The sequence below is a fragment of the Typopeltis vanoorti genome, chromosome 16 (genome assembly GCF_054136105.1).
Source record: "Typopeltis vanoorti isolate ZY-2024b chromosome 16, IOZ_Tvanoo_1.0, whole genome shotgun sequence".
NCBI classification, from domain to species: domain Eukaryota; kingdom Metazoa; phylum Arthropoda; class Arachnida; order Uropygi; family Thelyphonidae; genus Typopeltis; species Typopeltis vanoorti.
In genome coordinates, this window is record NC_143564.1 from 17,292,964 (window position 1) to 17,310,327 (window position 17,364).

A 17,364-nucleotide genomic window follows, 5' to 3' on the forward strand; every position below is an offset into this window, starting at 1 on the left:
GATAGTGAGGTTTTCTCCCTGGTGCAGGACACCAGAGCGTACAGAGGATTTGAAATTGGAAGTGATCACTATGTATAACTGAGAGGAGACCTCCACATAGCCTTTAAAGGAATGCAGAGTACCGACCAGGGCTTCTGATCTAATGTCCAATCCTCACCTTCTCGTGGGGCATCCTGTTGGGTATCTACTTGGATACTAAACGAACGAGGATGGGCTGGCAATTTGGGATTTAGCTGACCAAATTGTATTCTTATTGGTTAAACCAAAATAAAAAATGATGGTACAGCATGATAAAATTTAATGCCGGCTGGGGCGTCGCCCAATTAAACAAGGCCCCCTCGTTGTTTTTGCCAGGGAACCAGGGCAAACAGCGAAAAGTCAGCTACTGGAACAAATCTGAAAACAAACCCCAACTCAACATCACAGGACATGGACTGGTTATTACTAACACCATGTTCCAACATGAAAATGTGCACAAATTCACATGGAGAGAAGAGGAAAGGAATAAGAAAAGTCTCATTGACTATGTTTTTGTTGATAGTGATGTTTTCTCCCTGGTGCAGGACACCAGAGTGTACAGAGGATTTGAAATTGGAAGCGATCACTATTTAGTCTTGAGCAGGATAAAATTGAATTTCATATTGAAAAGAATAACATTTAAGAAAGTTTTAAAGCGAATGAAAGTTGAGCAGCTCTCAGATGTGAACAGTAGACTAAAATACACAAAGATTATTGAAGAAAAAATGAAAGAGTTTGAGAACAGGAATTAAACCTAGGAGATTCAGTGGCAAACTCTGAAGAAAAGATTGATTGATTCAGCCAGAGAGGCACGTGGTGAGGTTGTCTGTAAGGATAAAAAAATCCAAACTCCCTGGTGGACACAGGAAGTTAAAGAGACAGTGAAGAAAAAGAAGAAAGCATATCAAAAATTCCTGTCAAATAAGTCAGCTTGTGCTCTTAGAGAATATAGAGACAAATGCAAGAATGCTAAACACTGTGTAAAACTAGCTAAACAAAAGTCATGGGAGGACTTTGGTAAGAATATAGAAAATAAATATCAAGAAGGTGGCAAAATATTCTGGAGGTTATTGAAGAAGCTTAGGAATGGAGGAAAGAGTGCTGTAAAAGGAATTAGAGATGATAAAGGTGACATGAAAACGGGAGAAAAAGATTCCTGAAGTATGGAGTAATTACTTTGAAAAACTGCTAAATGAAACAAGCAGTGATGACACCACAGTGGTAAAAAGCACTGACCAGGCATGCAGTCAGGAATACATTTCCATACTTAAAGTAGAAAAAGCCATCAAAGGGTTGAAATGTGGAAAGGCAGCAGGAGTTGATGATATTCAACCAAAAATGCTGAAGTATGGTGGTATAAAAGTCTTACAGTGGCTGCACTGCATAGTTCAGAAAGCCTGGACAGATGGACGAATTCCCGATGATTGGAGTAGAGCTCTCATAGTACCCATATATAAAAAGGGAAATAAAACTGCATGTGAGAAATACAGAGGTATTTCCCTGCTTAGTGTCCTGGCAAGATCTATGCAAGTATACTTGAGAAACGGTTGAGAAGAATTGTGGAAGAAAAGCTTGGTGAAGAACAAGCTGGATTCAGGCCAAATAGAGGCTGTCCGGATCAGATCTTCACTTTACGACAAAAAGTCGAGAAAGCATGGGAATATAACAAAGATCTGTATTTAAGTTTTGTTGATCTGGAAAAGGCATATGACAATGTGCCAAGAGAGAAGCTATTCAATACGCTGCAGTTATATGGAGTCAATAGCGCATTATATCAAGCAATACTTAGTCTTTATTTGAGTTGTAAGTCAGCAGTTAGAATTGAAGGAAGTACAGGAGGATGGTTTAATGTTAAATCTCGTGTGAGACAAGGATGTACATTAACCCCTCTGTTATTCATTATCTATATGGATCACATTATGAAGGAAAGTGGTATTAAACATGATATCAAAATTGGAGATGTTAATGTCAGCTCTTTGCTTTATGCAGATGATGTTATACTTCTAAATAAATCTGCTACAAGTCTGTAAGATTCTCTGACTAAATTGAATAGCTGTTGTAATAGATATGGTATGAAGGTCAGCAATAAAGAGTTAAAACAATGAAAATAGGCAGAATCATTGAAAATGTCAAGTGAATGGGGAACCTGTGGAACAAGTAAAACATTTCAGCTACTTAGGCACGATTTTTACTGAAGATGGTAAATGAATATAGAAATAGACAACAGAATCAGCAAAGCTGGTATGGTGGGAAGTCAACTGAATAAATTCATATGGAAGAAGAGAGAAATTAGTTGGAGCACTAAATTAGCTGTGGTTTGAACACTGCAAGACAGTGTTCAAACCAGTTTTAACTTATGGATCTGAGAGCTGGGTCAGAAGTAAAACACTTGACCAAAGACTAGAGACCACAGATATGAGAGTCCTGAGAAAGATTATAGGCATGAACAGATGGCATCAATGTCAATATCATATTAAAAATGAGGATATTAGGAAAGAACTTGACATTGTCAGCATCCAGGAGTGCATTAGCAGAGCTAATCTCAGGTGGTATGGTCACTTAATCAGAATGGGCGAGGAAAGATTAGCAAAACAAGTGTTCTCTGCCAGGTTGGCAGCAAAATGACCCAGAGGAAGACCAAGATATAGCTGGAGTGATACAGTACAAAATGTCTTAGACGATAGAAATATAAGATCTGATAATGTTGGAGTCTTGACAAGTAACAGACTCATTTGGAGGAAAATTGTAGATAGGAAATTAATAATGATGTGATTTTTTCATGTAGTACTATCATATCCTGTACACCCCTTGAGGGTAAATGGCAGGAATTTGATGATGAGGATGATAAGTGATCACTATTTAGTCTTGAGCAGGATAAAATTGAATTTCGTATTGAAAAGAAAAAAATGTAAGAATGTTTTAAAGTGAGTGAAAGTTGAGCAGCTCTCAGATGTTAACTGTAGACTAAAATACTCAAAGATTATTGAAGAAAAATGAAAGAGTTTGATAATAGTAACCAAACCTTGGAGATTCATTGGCAAGCCTTGAAGAAAACCCTGATTGATTCAGCCAGAGAGGCATGTGGTGAGGTTGTCTGCAAGGATAGAAAAATAAGAACTCCATGGTGGACACAGGAAGTTAAAGATGCAATGAAGGAAAAGAAGAATGCATATCAAAAGTTCCTGGCAAAGAAGACAGCTTTTGCTCTTAGTGAATACAGAGACAAATGTAAGAAAGCTAAACATTGTGTAAAACTAGCTAAACAAAAGTCATGGGAGGACTTTGGCAAGAACATAGAAAATAAACATCAAGAAGTGGTAAGATATTCTGGAAGTTGTTGAAGAAGCTTAGAAATGGAGGAAAGAGTGCTGTAAAAGGAGTTAGAGATGATGAAGGTTACATGAAAACAGGAGAAAAAAAGATATCCTTGAAGTATGGAGTAATTACATCGAAAAATTGCTAAATGAAACAAGCAGTGATAGCACAGTGCTAAAAAACACCCAACAGGCATACAGTCAGGAATATATATCCATACTTGAAGTAGAAAAAGCCAGTAAAGGCTTGAAATGTGGAAAGGCAGCAGGAGTAGATGATATTTGACCAGAAATGCTGAAATATGGTGGTATAAAAGTCTTACAGTGGCTACACTGCATAGTTCAGAAAGTCTGGACAGAGGGACGAATTCCCGATGATTGGAGTAGAGCTCTAATAGTACCCATATATAAAGAGGGAAATAAAACTGAATGTGAGATGTACAGTGGTATTTCCCTACTGAGTGTTCCTGGCAAGATCTATGCAAGCATACTTGAGAAACGGTTGAGAAGAATTGTGGAAGAAAAGCTTGGTGAAGAACAAGCTGGATTCAGGCCAAATAGAGGCTGTCAAGATCAGATCTTCACTTTACGACAGATAGTTGAGAAAGCATGGGAATATAACAAAGAACTATATTTAAGTTTTGTCGATCTGGAAAAGGCATATGACAAGGTGCCAAGAGAGAAGTTATTCAATATGCTATAGTTATATGGTGTCAGTGGGGCATTATATCAAGCAATACTTAGTGTTTGTTTGAGTTGTAAGTCAGCAGTTAGAATTGAAGGAAGTACAGGAAGATGGTTTAATGTTAAATCTGGTGTGAGACAAGGATGTATATTATCCCCTCTGTTATTCATTATCTGTATGGATCACATTATGAAGGAAAGTGGTATTAAACATGATATCAAAATTGGAGATGTGAATGTCAGCTCTTTGCTTTATGCAGACAATGTTATTCTTCTAAATAAATCTGCTAGAAGTCTGCAAGATTCCCTGACTAAATTGAATAACTGTTGTAATAGATATGGTATGAAGGTGAGCATTAAAAAGACAATGAAAATAGGCAGAATCGTTGAAAATGTCAACTGCGTTGTGAACAGAGAACCTGTGGAACAAGTAAAACATTTCAGCTACTTGGGCACGATTTTTACTGAGGATGTTAAATTAAATATGGAAATGGACAACAGAATCAACAAAGCTGGTATGGAATGATGTCAATTGAATAAATTGATATGGAATAAGAGAGAAATTAGTTGGAACACTAAATTAGCTGTATACAAGAAAGTGTTCAAACCAGTTTTAACTTATGGATCTGCGAATTGGCCAAAGTAAAACACTTGATCAAAGACCAGAGATCGCAGGTATGAGAGTCCTGAGAAAGATTAGGATCAGAGTTCATTGGAGAAAGAACTCATGTCTTTCTCCAATGAACTCTGTGTGTAGTGAAGATGGCATGTTCAGAAAGTCCAGACTTTTCAGGTTTAAAGTATTCAATATAAAATTGGTGTTCTTCTAGCCGAATAGAGGCAGATCTTCCCATTTGTCCGAAATAAGATAATCCAAGAGCATGGAATCTGGTAGACACCTGGATGAAGAACACCAATCTTATATTGAATACTTTAAACCTGAAAAGTCTGGACTTTCTGAACATGCCATCTTCACTACACACAGAGTTCATTGGAGAAAGTCATGAGTTCTTCACAAAAGTCAGTTTCTCATGGAACGCCTTTATAAAGAAACATGTGAAACTCTACTTCATTCTCCTAACTTAAACAGATCCGATGGCTTACATCTATCCCCTTTATGGGAGATAGTACTTTACAAATCAGCTAATCTTTCCTAACTTTTTTTTTTTTTAGGAAAGTTATTGACCTTTTTAGTTATCTTACACCAGCTACTTAGGTTGCGCTTTTTGGAATTGTCAGTTAGTGTTTAATTTTGAGCTTAATGTTCTGAAGATGCCTGTGACACACAGGCGAAAATTATACTATTAAATAATCTTTCTACGTGAGTTTTTTCCGTTATTTATTTTGTATCGATATGTCTACTCACGGTATACCTCTTTTAAAACTTAGAACATGACTAACCAAAGCACTGGCTCGCGTTCTCCTGTAACTGACACCTCTCTTATGTTCTTCAGTGTGTAACTCGATTGATTTCTCTGTTTGGTCAAAGTATGGTATATCACAGTTGCACCAAATCTGGTAAACACTGGGATATTTAAGGCTATGATGTCTAGGTTTCGGATGGCTCACTAAGAAGCAGATTTTTGGAAGAGGAATAAATAAAGTTCTTATGTTGCTTAAGTATAAAGAGCTAATAAGCTTCATTTCGGCAATGAAAACATTACTTAAATTAAGGGGATATTAAATCCCACATAGTTTTAAAACCGAATCAGAGAGTTTCTTGCCAAATATAGTAAACTATAAAGTATCAGCGACACTAGCGTTAGCCAATGCAAGTGATCCTACTACGTAGTACAATACCGGGCGACTCGTTGCAAAGGTGGGGGAAGTTCAGATCGCTATTCTTAGGTATTTTCCATAATATAAAAACACATTTCCTAGGAAATATATGCTGTTATTACATTATGGAGGGAGCTCACTACCCAGACCGGTTTCAGCCTTTTTTGAGGCTTCATCAGTGAGTAGCTAGACCTAATACCAAAGTGTATAGCGAAAAGAACTTATGTACTCTGCGAACGAGTTTTCCAAACAGGTGCAACCATTAAGTTACTATACCTAAGAATAGCGATCTGAACTTCCCCCACCTTTGCAACGAGTCGCCCGGTATTGTTCTACGTACTAGGATCACTTGCATTGGCTAACGCTAGTGTCGCCGATACTTTATAGTTTACTATATTTGGCAAGAAACTCCCTGATTCCAATCTTTGAGTTTCTTATTCGGTTTTAAAACTATGTGGGATTTAATATCCCCTTAATTTAAGTAATGTTTTCATTGCCGAAATGAAGCTTATTAGCTCTTTATACTTAAGTAACTTAATGGTTGCACTTGTTTGGAAAACTCGTTCGCAGAGTACATAAGTTCTTTTCGCTATACACTTTGGTATTAGGTCTAGCTACTCACTGATGAAGCCTCAAAAAAGGCTGAAACCGGTCTGGGTAGTGACCTCCCTCCATAATGTAATAACAGCATACATTTCCTAGGAAATGTGTTTTTACATTATGGAAAATACCTAAGAATAGCGATCTGAACTTCCCCCACCTTTGCAACGAGTCGCCCGGTATTGTACTACGTACTAGGATCACTTGCATTGGCTAACGCTAGTGTCACCGATACTTTATAGTTTACTATATTCGGCAAGAAACTCTCTGATTCCAATCTTTGAGTTTCTTATTCGGTTTTAAAACTATGTGGGATTTAATATCCCCTTAATTTAAGTAATGTTCTTATGTTGTATTTCCTAAGAACCTTGGCCAGTTTGGGTGAGACAAAGCTTATGTGTGGTATAGAAATATTACCTTTCACCCTATTGGGCAGACTTCAATGTTTCTACATTGAATATATATACACTAACTTTCCGTGTTGTTTACAGTTATTTTCTCTATGTTTTACTGGTCATTTCTTTTGTAATGTGCATGCACCTGAAGAAGGCTGATACAAGCTAAAACTGGTTGTGCTATTAAACTTTGTTTTCATTTTTCTTGGTTTCTAGACATTCAATATTTTTTAAAATATATTAATAAATAAATATATTATGGTTCTTATAATATATATATATATATATATATATATATATATATATATATATATATATATATAGTGGGTTTAACTTTTAAACTACTGCAAGTCTACTATTCACAGATTGAATGTATATGACACAGTGCTTAATATTCTTTTGAATCAAGAAATCAACTTCTTCTTGTCCTCCTTCCAGTGTACCTGTAAAGAAAGAGATTTCCTTTCTCTGTTGTTAATTCTCCAGACACCGGCCATCTTGTATCACATAATTCATAGCATGCTAATTCTTGTTTCAGAATCTTGAGTGGACCACTTTCATATAATGATCTAGCAATCCACGTTCCGATCATAAATCTGTTTCTCAGATGAAATTCATATTGAAATATCTTTATAATCATGGAAAGCTCATTGTTACACACACACACACATATGGCTAAAATAATAAATAACTAGATTTTAACTCATAAACAGAAGCTCTCAACATTTTTTCTTTAAAAAATCATTAATCTTTACTAAAACTCACGAACATACATACTCCTACTTGAAAAAAAAAAAAAACTTGATGCATTTTGTAGATAAACTTTCAAACATACAAATTTCCCTATCATACATATTAGCTATTTTAGACATAGTTTCATTGTTTACCACCTTCTCTGTGGAAAAATTAATAGACATCCTTGAAGACCTATTTCATCCTGACATCACATGTCTCATCAATCATTGCTTCAAATCTTCATATTTTACTTAAAAGAAAAATTTTACTGCCAAATATGTGGTCTGGCACTAGACTCACTTTTATCAGCAATTTATACATAGAAAAATTTGAGGAGGTAGGTATAGCACAGGTGGCCATAAAACCACATGTCAGATGGAGATATTATTATTAACATCTGACTTTCATGGAGTCCAAGTCTCATCTTTGGAGGTACACACTATCACACAAAACTCAGGCAATGCATTTCACTTTTCTGCTCATACCTTCCTTATACAGTTTCCGGTGATGTCCTCTTGTTCTAACCTCCTCTCCTATTCTATGAAAAATTTCTTCAACGTTAATCTGGTAACAGCCTGACTAACTTATATGTCTTAATCATATCATTCCTCCACCTATTCACAGGACCTTACAGTTTATATTATTTCAATCTGTCATCATACTCGACGTTCCAAAGACCACTTACCACCTTTTTGAATCTTCTCTGAACTCTTTCTAACATATCCTCATCAACATGAAAACACAGTGACCAAATCTGTGCTCAATAATCCATATGAGGCCTGATATAAGGCCTTATATAATGGAATCATACAACTCTAACCTCTTTATTTCTGCATATTATGGTCCTTTGCATCATTGCCATTATCTGATGTGATGACTTTACAACTTGTGCAGTATCGTTCCTTAATTTCAGGTCCTTGTCCACCACCACTCCCACAACTCTCATCTCCTCTACCTCCTTTAAAGTTTTCCCACAAAGTGTGTACTTTGCATCCCATTGGTGCTTACCAAATTTCAAAATGTTATACTTTATGATATTAAACTGACAGTTCCACTCACTTGCCATTCATTCAATCTATTCAAGGCCTCCTGTAAGAACATAACATCTTCTCAACTGCATTGCACTCCTCTATTTTACATCATCTCCAGTTAATCCCATCATTATTATAAAAACTGAACAACAATGTCCTCAATACAAACCATTTCAGAACACCACTAGTGACTTTCTTCTTTTGGGTTACTTCATTCCCATATACAACTTTCTGAGATCTGACAGCCAGTCACCAATGCAACTCAGCAGTCCGATATCCAGTTCCATCCATTTCAGTTTATTTAACAGCTTGTCATGTGGCAGTCTACCAAAAGTTTTTGTATAATCTAAGTATACTACTATATGCATCTTGCTTGTCCAAGACATTTGTTACTTATGTATATTATTTCTGGGAAAACTCCCATGTTACTCCTCATTATAAACTATTATAATTACAGCTATTTTGCCTGCTTCAGTTTAGGAGTACCCCTGTTTAAATGTCATTGGCTATTTACTCATGGGTTCTTAGGGCATTATGAGTGTAGATGTACTAAAAAGTATATGTAGCTTAAGGAATAGAAAATTGCACATACCTTTTTCTGGGTGTTGTGGCTTTTCCTCTGTCTGCGATGTCGAGAACTGCAGAGTGTGTGTGTGGGGGGGGGGTAGGCAGTTTGGTAGAATAAGTTAGAAAAACCCGGGTTTTTTTCTAATATATAGAAACATATACTTTTATATAGGGTGGGGAAAAAGTGAAGGGGTTAATTTTTTAAAATAGGGAGGGGGAAGGGGAAAGGTAGTTGACGGGGTGTGGACCGTTGTTCTGATGATGACCACGAATAGTCGAAACGGTCCACACCCCGTCAACTACCTTTCCCCTTCCCCCTCCCTATTTTAAAAAATTAACCCCTTCACTTTTTCCCCACCCTATATAAAAGTATATGTTTCTATATATTAGAAAAAAAAACAGGTTTTTCTAACTTATTCTACCAAACTGCCTACCCCCCCCCCCCACACACACACTCTGCAGTTCTCGACATCGCAGACAGAGGAAAAGCCACAACACCCAGAAAAAGGTATGTGCAATTTTCTATTCCTTAAGCTACATATACTTTTTAGTACATCTACACTCATAATGCCCTAAGAACCCATGAGTAAATAGCCAATGACATTTAAACAGGGGTACTCCTGGGTTCTTAGGGCATTATGAGTGTAGATGTACTAAAAAGTATATGCATTACATTATATTTACATTATAAAGTATATACATTATGAGTGTAGATGTACTAAAAAGTATATATCACAGCATTACCAACTTACTTATGTACTATAACTAAGTAAGTTGGTAATGCTGTGACAACCACAGACAATACTGCTGTTGTCAACCCATTTCTGTATCCTAGTTCTGTCACCAATTTTATGCAGCAGAACAATTTTGTCTTTTTTCCACTCTCTTGGAACCTGTGCAGTTGTAAGAGTAAGACTTTTATTAAACATACATGCCAATGCTATTGCCAGTTCCCTGGAACTTTCCCTTAAAACACATGGTGATATGTCATTAAATCTTATCATCATGTTTGTTTCAAGCTTATTTATTTCCTCATAATTCTCCTGTTCACAATTTAGCCATCCTCTCCTTCTTATAAATTGTTCACTGAATATCTCAAATATATCTTCTGCAGCTATTACCATTCTCCCATTATCATCCATTAACACAGTCTTATCATAATCACTCTTCCTTCAACTTGCCACATATCTGAAAAACTTTAGCATTCTTTTTGGCCTGATTTGCCAATTTCTGCTCATATTGTAGTTTTGCTGTTCTTATGTTCTGGTGTATTCTTTGTACTCCTTGTGCAATTGAATCTCCTTCCAGTTAACACCTCATTCTATGCTATAGCTCCTAGCTGTCTTGTAAGCTTTTCATAATCACCAGCCTTATAAATCACATATATTGTTTCCTCACCAACATCTTCCTATAGCTAATCACAACCCAGGTGATCGCTCTCACCAACTGAAGGGAAGTGCTAAACTCCCCTCACAATCACATCCTCTGATGAAATGATCAGATATAAAACTCTCCATCCTCGTGTATCCTCCTTTGCATATTGTCTAAGATAGTTGTCTCTCAAGAAATTCATTTTTATCATTCCCAAATGATTTCTCTTCATTCCAATCTATGCTTTAATAATTAAAATCACACATAATAATAACTCTTCCCTTGTTCACTAATCAAAATTGTTTATACATTTCTTCATCACCATCCCCCACATTCTGGCCTTATAGCTGCATATGACTAAATATCTCTTCCTGTTAACCTCTACCTCACACCACCATAATGACTCAACCATTGCTACTGTTTACATCTCCACTTTTTGTGGACATAATTCGCCTGCTATCATCGACAGCACCCACCTCCCCCCTCTCTTCTTGTCCTTTCCTCAAAAAACATCATACACTTCCATTTCTATACCTGTCACGATATCATTCTTATCCAACCATGTTTTCGTGCCAACAATGTTTGAACGAATAAACCTCAATCAACAAAACCATTCCATGTCCCTTATTTCTGATGTTTCTGGCATCAACCTGGCAAATTTGTCTTTTGCAGCAGTTATCATTCTACCACTATCATTCACTAACATAATCTTACTCTAATCATTCTTCCTTCTATTTGTGACATATCTGAAAAATTCTGTAGGGTTTTTCTTGTTTGATTTGCTAATTTCTGCTCATACAGTAATTCTTACTATTCTTATAAACTGAGTCATCTTCCTAGCCTGCTCTTTGTATTCTTCATGCAATTGTTTGTTACCATTATTCATCTTTTGTGCCTCCATAGTATCCTCTTCTTCCAAATTTCATGCTTAATCCCTTTATGCATCCATTTGAGACCTACTTTATTCAGTCTTTTGAACTTCAGAATACTTTCGCACATCAATGTTGATATTGTTAAATATCTTTTGGACAAGCCCCACGCAGCATCATCCTTATCTGACTATGTTTCACTTATTCCAACATTTTCTGGGTGAATGATCTCAATTGATGAAACCATTTCATCTCCCTTATTTCTGATGCTTCTGAAATAAGGGAGATCCTGGCAATATGTCAATGAGATCTTTATCATTTGGAAACATCCTCACAAAGACCTTAAAGATTTTGTATATTTCCTGAATAATGCACTATTCTATGTGCATGTGAAAGTCACATGCACATAGAATAGAATATTTCCTTATCAACAAAAACATCACTGGAAGATTATCATTAGAAGTCTACAGAAACCCACCCAGTTAGGTACCTACAGACAAGCTTGTTCCATCAATTTAATTTGATCATTTTATTTGCATAAAATGATCAAATTAAATGAAAAGAAGAACTTCAAACCCTGTTTATTCAGTTTCTCTTAAATGGCTACTCAGAAAAGGTACTAAAAGAACTTTTATTTTCTAGTGAACCATTTTGTGATAACCTAGACATTAGTTACAAAGCCATGGTATCTGTACCATACATTGGCAATAAGTCAAGTAAAATAGCCCAAATATTAAAATCAGTTAACATCAGAATAGCCGTCCAACCAGTTAACACCTTACAAAGCTGTCTACATTCTCCCAAAGACAAAGTTCCATTTTATAAACATTCTGGAGTATATAAGATTCTGTGTTTATATGGAAAGGTGTATGTAGATTAAACTGGGAGAGTTTTGAAATCTATCTGTAAAAAAAAGCACGTAAGTGATGTTGAAAACTACCAATGGGAAGAAAAAAAAAGTGGGCTGGCAGCAGCACACATCCTTAAAGAACATCACATAGTAAATTGGCAAACATCTTCCTTGCCTTACTTAGAAGAGAATTACTTGACAGATTAATCAAGGAGTCTTCTGTGATCATTTGTTCAAAAGGCATACTAAACAGAAACCAAAGACTGAATCTTCACATTTGGAATGAATAACATTCAAAACCTTTCCTATGCCAGCAATCACATACAGAGTTTACAAATCAATGTAGAGACTACACATAATTTACCTAATGATTAATAAAAAATAACTTTCTAAAGAAAGTTTTTTTAAACTTTAAGAAAACACAAAAGAATATGTGTAATATAAAGGAAGATTCCAGTAACAAAGATTAATTTAATGAATTCGTTCTTATTTTGACTTCTTCCTTCTTGGAATGGATCTCACAAAAAAGAAATACAGCAAATCCTCAATTTAACAGATAAATACATTTTTTTCTTTGCGAGTAAGATTTCACATAATCTGTTGAGGCCTCTATATACACTGGTGTCCAAAGCTAAGGGCGAACTACATTTTTACCTGTGTATAAAAATATTCATGACCAGGCAGATGTGGGCATTAGTTTATTGTCAGCATACTGATAAATTATATTATATGACAATTATATTATACAAAAACTGAGTTATAAATTTCATACAAATTAGATTACAATACTTTTTGGCAAAAGTTGCAAATTTCCTAAAGACATAGTTAAGGCATTAATGTACAGTGCTTACAGAAAACTATGGGGAGAGACATTTCAGTATTGAGTATGTCCACCCCAAACTGTGATACATCTCATAACTTCATACCCTGGTTAGCACCAAGTGATTCAGGAGTTCTTGAAACAAACTTATCCATTTCTCCTTCAGAGCAAGGATAAGGTCTTGTTTGTTTTCTGGAGGAGAGTATCGAGCAGCAATGCATTTCTGTATTGCATCCCAAATGTGTTCAATGGGGTTGAGATCTGGGAAGTGTGCTGGCCACTCAATTCGATTAATATCCTCTGTCTCCAGAAGTATCTCCATTGTTCAGATATGATGTGGTATGGATTGTCATCCATCAAAATGAATTCTTCACTTATTGCACCACGGAACAATCGAACATGACATTTAAGAACTTTGCTGCAATTTCGTTCACCAGTCATAGTCCTAAGCCCTGACTGAATATTTTATATCTAAAGTATGTAATTTTTTATGTATGGCAATGTCTTTCTTGTATGTTTAAGCTGCACAATCCAGACATGGATTGGAATGTATGAAAGAAGTTGACTTCATCAGATGGAAGAATTAAATTCTGTTACACAAATCTACTTGTTTCTGGATGTGACTCAAGCGCTATAAAGTCCACTGAATTACTACATTACTGATAATATATTTTTAAACAAATTTTGATGCACTGCCTTATCTTCATATCATTTAAAAAAAAAAAAAAAAAGTACTAATTCAGAAGATCACTGGAAGGAGCACTGCATCCATATTTTCATCAGGACATTTCATTTCACTAGGCATCTTTGTTGAGCATGTTTCTGTTATGTGTCTGAATAATGCTAGTTTGAACTAGCAAATTGCTGTTGTGTAAATATGTTTATTCATTCAAATATTCATTTCAAACATGGTTTTTCTTAGAGAAAATGTCAATGAATATCCTAAGTGATAGTGATCATTTGACTTTAGCTGAGAAATTAAGGAAGGAAGTGATGATTAAAAGGCACCAAGAGTCAGATTTCAAGAATGCTGCCTTGTGGTATTGATAGGAGAATTAAGAACTATTAACAGGTAACACTGAATGATATCGCCGGCAAAGGTTGTTCGATTGGTAGAGCCTCTGTTACTAATGGCTCAGTTAAGTAAGTTTGAGCGCGGTTAGTAGTTGGAAGGGGACCAATCGTTCGATGCTGTCGGTACACTCTCTCTCGATGAGTCTTTGGATATTATTATTATTATAATATCTTCTCCTGCCTTGTAATTACAAACATACTGTTCCCATAATGCTTAGCATTATACACATCCAAAAGGGTGTGTGCTTTGCATTGTAGAATACTAAGGCAATTAATGTGAAGTCATTAGCCTCTATATAAAAGTAGCTTGGTCATGAAGATATTTCATGTCAAACTTTGTTTACACTTGGATAAGGGAAAAACCAAGAATATAATTTCTTGGCATCTGATATTTTCTATCCTCACAAACAACTTCACCTCATGTCTCTCTCGCTTATTTGCTATTGAATTTCCAATGTTAGGTTCTTGTTTCGAAATTCTTTCATTTTTTTCTTATTAATGATTGTGTATTTGAGTCTACAGTTCTTTTCAGAAAGCTACTCAACTGTGATTTGTTTTAAAACTTTCTTACCTTCATTTTTTCAGTAAAATGCTATCTTACTGAAAACTAAATAATGGTGAACACTTTTGATTTCAAATCATTTGTATACTCTTATGGCCTGAACTAGCATGAAGATATTGCTATCAACAATAACATAGTTTATGAGACTTTTCTTATTTCTTGTATCTTCACTCCATGTGAATTTCTGCAAATCTTTAGTTGGAAAATGATGGCAGTGATAACTAGTCCACAAATACAAATCTATCAGTCAGGCACTCACCATTAGTATTAGCTTTGCTATTTTCTCTAAATTTTCCCAAAGCATTTCTACATGTCTGGTATAATTTCTACTCTGCTATTTAGATCTCCAACAAGAACTAACTTTTCAATTTTTGTTATATCAGCTGCCTTCTCTAATGTCTCAGAAAAATTCCTGAACTTCTTTAATAGAACATGGGATCATAGGTGCAGATAAATCTCATTGTCTCTAAGTTTTCATTCTGATATTGCTCATATTACTCTACTTGATCTTGCCTTCCATTCAAGAAGATTGTATTATATTAACATTGTATTATGTTATATTCATATACACACTTATATAGCATTTTATTTTATTTTATTTTTTCATATATAGAAATTTTATGTATCGACATCAAGGCAGCTCAAACGCCTAGAATCAGTGACACGTTCCCCTGTATATTCTCATTTCTCAGAAACATTAGCTGGGGTGAATGTGATTCGTGCATATAATGCCCAGGATCGTTTCTTGCAAGATTCTCACCGTCTTGTGGATAAAAACCAAACTTGCTATTATCCAAGCATTGTCTCTAATCGGTATGTGATATTATTATGATAAACAGTAAAGAGTATTAATGTAAATTACAGGATTGATGAAATGATTATTGTGAATTTTTATGAAATAAAATTGAAATATATATATATATATATAAATCCCTTTCTTCCTAAACAGATCATCAAAACTTCCGGACTGTCAACTTCTACAGCTCTTAATCCTGATTGACCATCATCAACTTTATAATTTCATTGCAAACTTTATTTCTTATGCTTCTCTTTATCATCTTCCACTGACTTTTAGGATGATGACTCCCATACATGAAAGGTCACAGGACCTATAACACTACAGTGTCATGTGTGGGTAAGTGTTTATAGAGGAAGAAGTAATCGGTTAATATATATCTTAAAGAGTTGGAGGTTGTAGTCAATTTCACCAACACCTGGTTTGAGGTACTAAAAAAAAAAAAGGTATACTTAGAAAAAGCCAGAGGATATAGGAAGGTATTAAATATATTATATTATGACAAGAACTAGATATAAAAATCGAGTAAAATTATGCAAAAGCTACCCGGAGCTGAAGCAGGCAGTTACCACAATTTGGTTTTATTGAAATGTAGTTTGAAATTCAAAAAGCTGTTAGAATCAAGGAAAAGGCCCAAATGGAATATAGATAATTTGAAAATATAGGAAAAACTAAAGAATCTGTAAACAGAAGACTGATAATCATTAAAATGGGAAAAAGCAGGCATTAAAACTAATATCAAAATTGGATATTTTAAGGATACTTGTGACATAAAGATTGAATAATATAAGCACGTAAACACAAGAAAGATCTGAAAATTGCAGACCATCTTCAGTGGCACTACAAGAACAGTTTTAAAAAATACAAGGTGGAATACTAACAATAGATCATTTAAAAATAGAACAAGCCGTGTGATGTTATATCACTAAGTATTAAAGGGAATATTTTTAAGAAGAGACATGACTGAAATAAAGATATTAATTAATAATATCTTTATATTATTCAATCTATGATATCAAAATTGGTAATATTAACTTTAGCTCTTTACTTTATGCAGATGATGTTATACTTCTGAACAAATCCAGTACAAGTCTGCAAGATTCCCTGAGTAAATTGAATAACTATTGTAATAAATTTGGTATGAAAATCAGTAATAAAAAGACATAGACAATGAAATTAGCCAGAAACATTGACTGTATCCTGAATGGCAAACCTATAGTACAAGTAAAACATTTCAGTTCTTTAGGCACAATTTTTAGTGAGGATGATAAATTAAATATGGATATAGACAACAGAATTAGTAAAGCTGGTATGGTAGAAAGTCAACTGAATAAATTTATATGGAATAAAAGAGAATTAGTCAGAACACCAAATTAGCTGTATACGAGTAAAGACAGTGTTCAAACCAGTTTAAAATTATGGATCTGAGAGCTGGGTTAGAAATAAAACATTTAATCAATGACTGGAGACCTGAGATATGAGAGTTATGAGAAAGATTAGTGGATTGAACAGATGGCTAATTGCAGTATCACATTAGAAATGAGTATATTAGGAAGGAACTTGCCACTGTTAGCATTCAGGAATATGCTAGTGGATCTAATCTCAGGTGATATGGTTACTTAAACAAAATGGGAGAGGAAAGATTAGCAAAACAAGTGTTCTTTGCCAGGTTTCAGAAAGAAAATGCAGAGAAGGACCAAGATGTAGATGGATTGATACAGTAAAAAGTGGCTTAAAAGACAGAAAAATGACATCTGATAGTGTTGGAGTGTTGACGTATAATAGATTAATTTGGAGGAAAATTGTTGATTGGAAGTTAGTAATGGCATAAGTTTTTTGTGTAGTACTATCATAATTATCCTGTACATCCCCCTTAGGGTAGGTATCAGGAATTTGATG

The 17,364-nt window shown here is 35.0% G+C and overlaps 1 protein-coding gene across 1 annotated transcript in view; it reads left to right on the forward strand.

The window, feature by feature from the left end:
• LOC150097870 (ATP-binding cassette sub-family C member 1-like) overlaps positions 1–17,364 on the forward strand; it is a 626,276-nt gene that overhangs the window by 458,112 nt on the left and 150,800 nt on the right. The window contains exon 21 of the mRNA XM_090406616.1: positions 15,283–15,482. Coding sequence (XP_090262742.1) covers positions 15,283–15,482 — 200 coding nt within the window. The remainder of the gene's footprint in view (positions 1–15,282; positions 15,483–17,364) is intronic.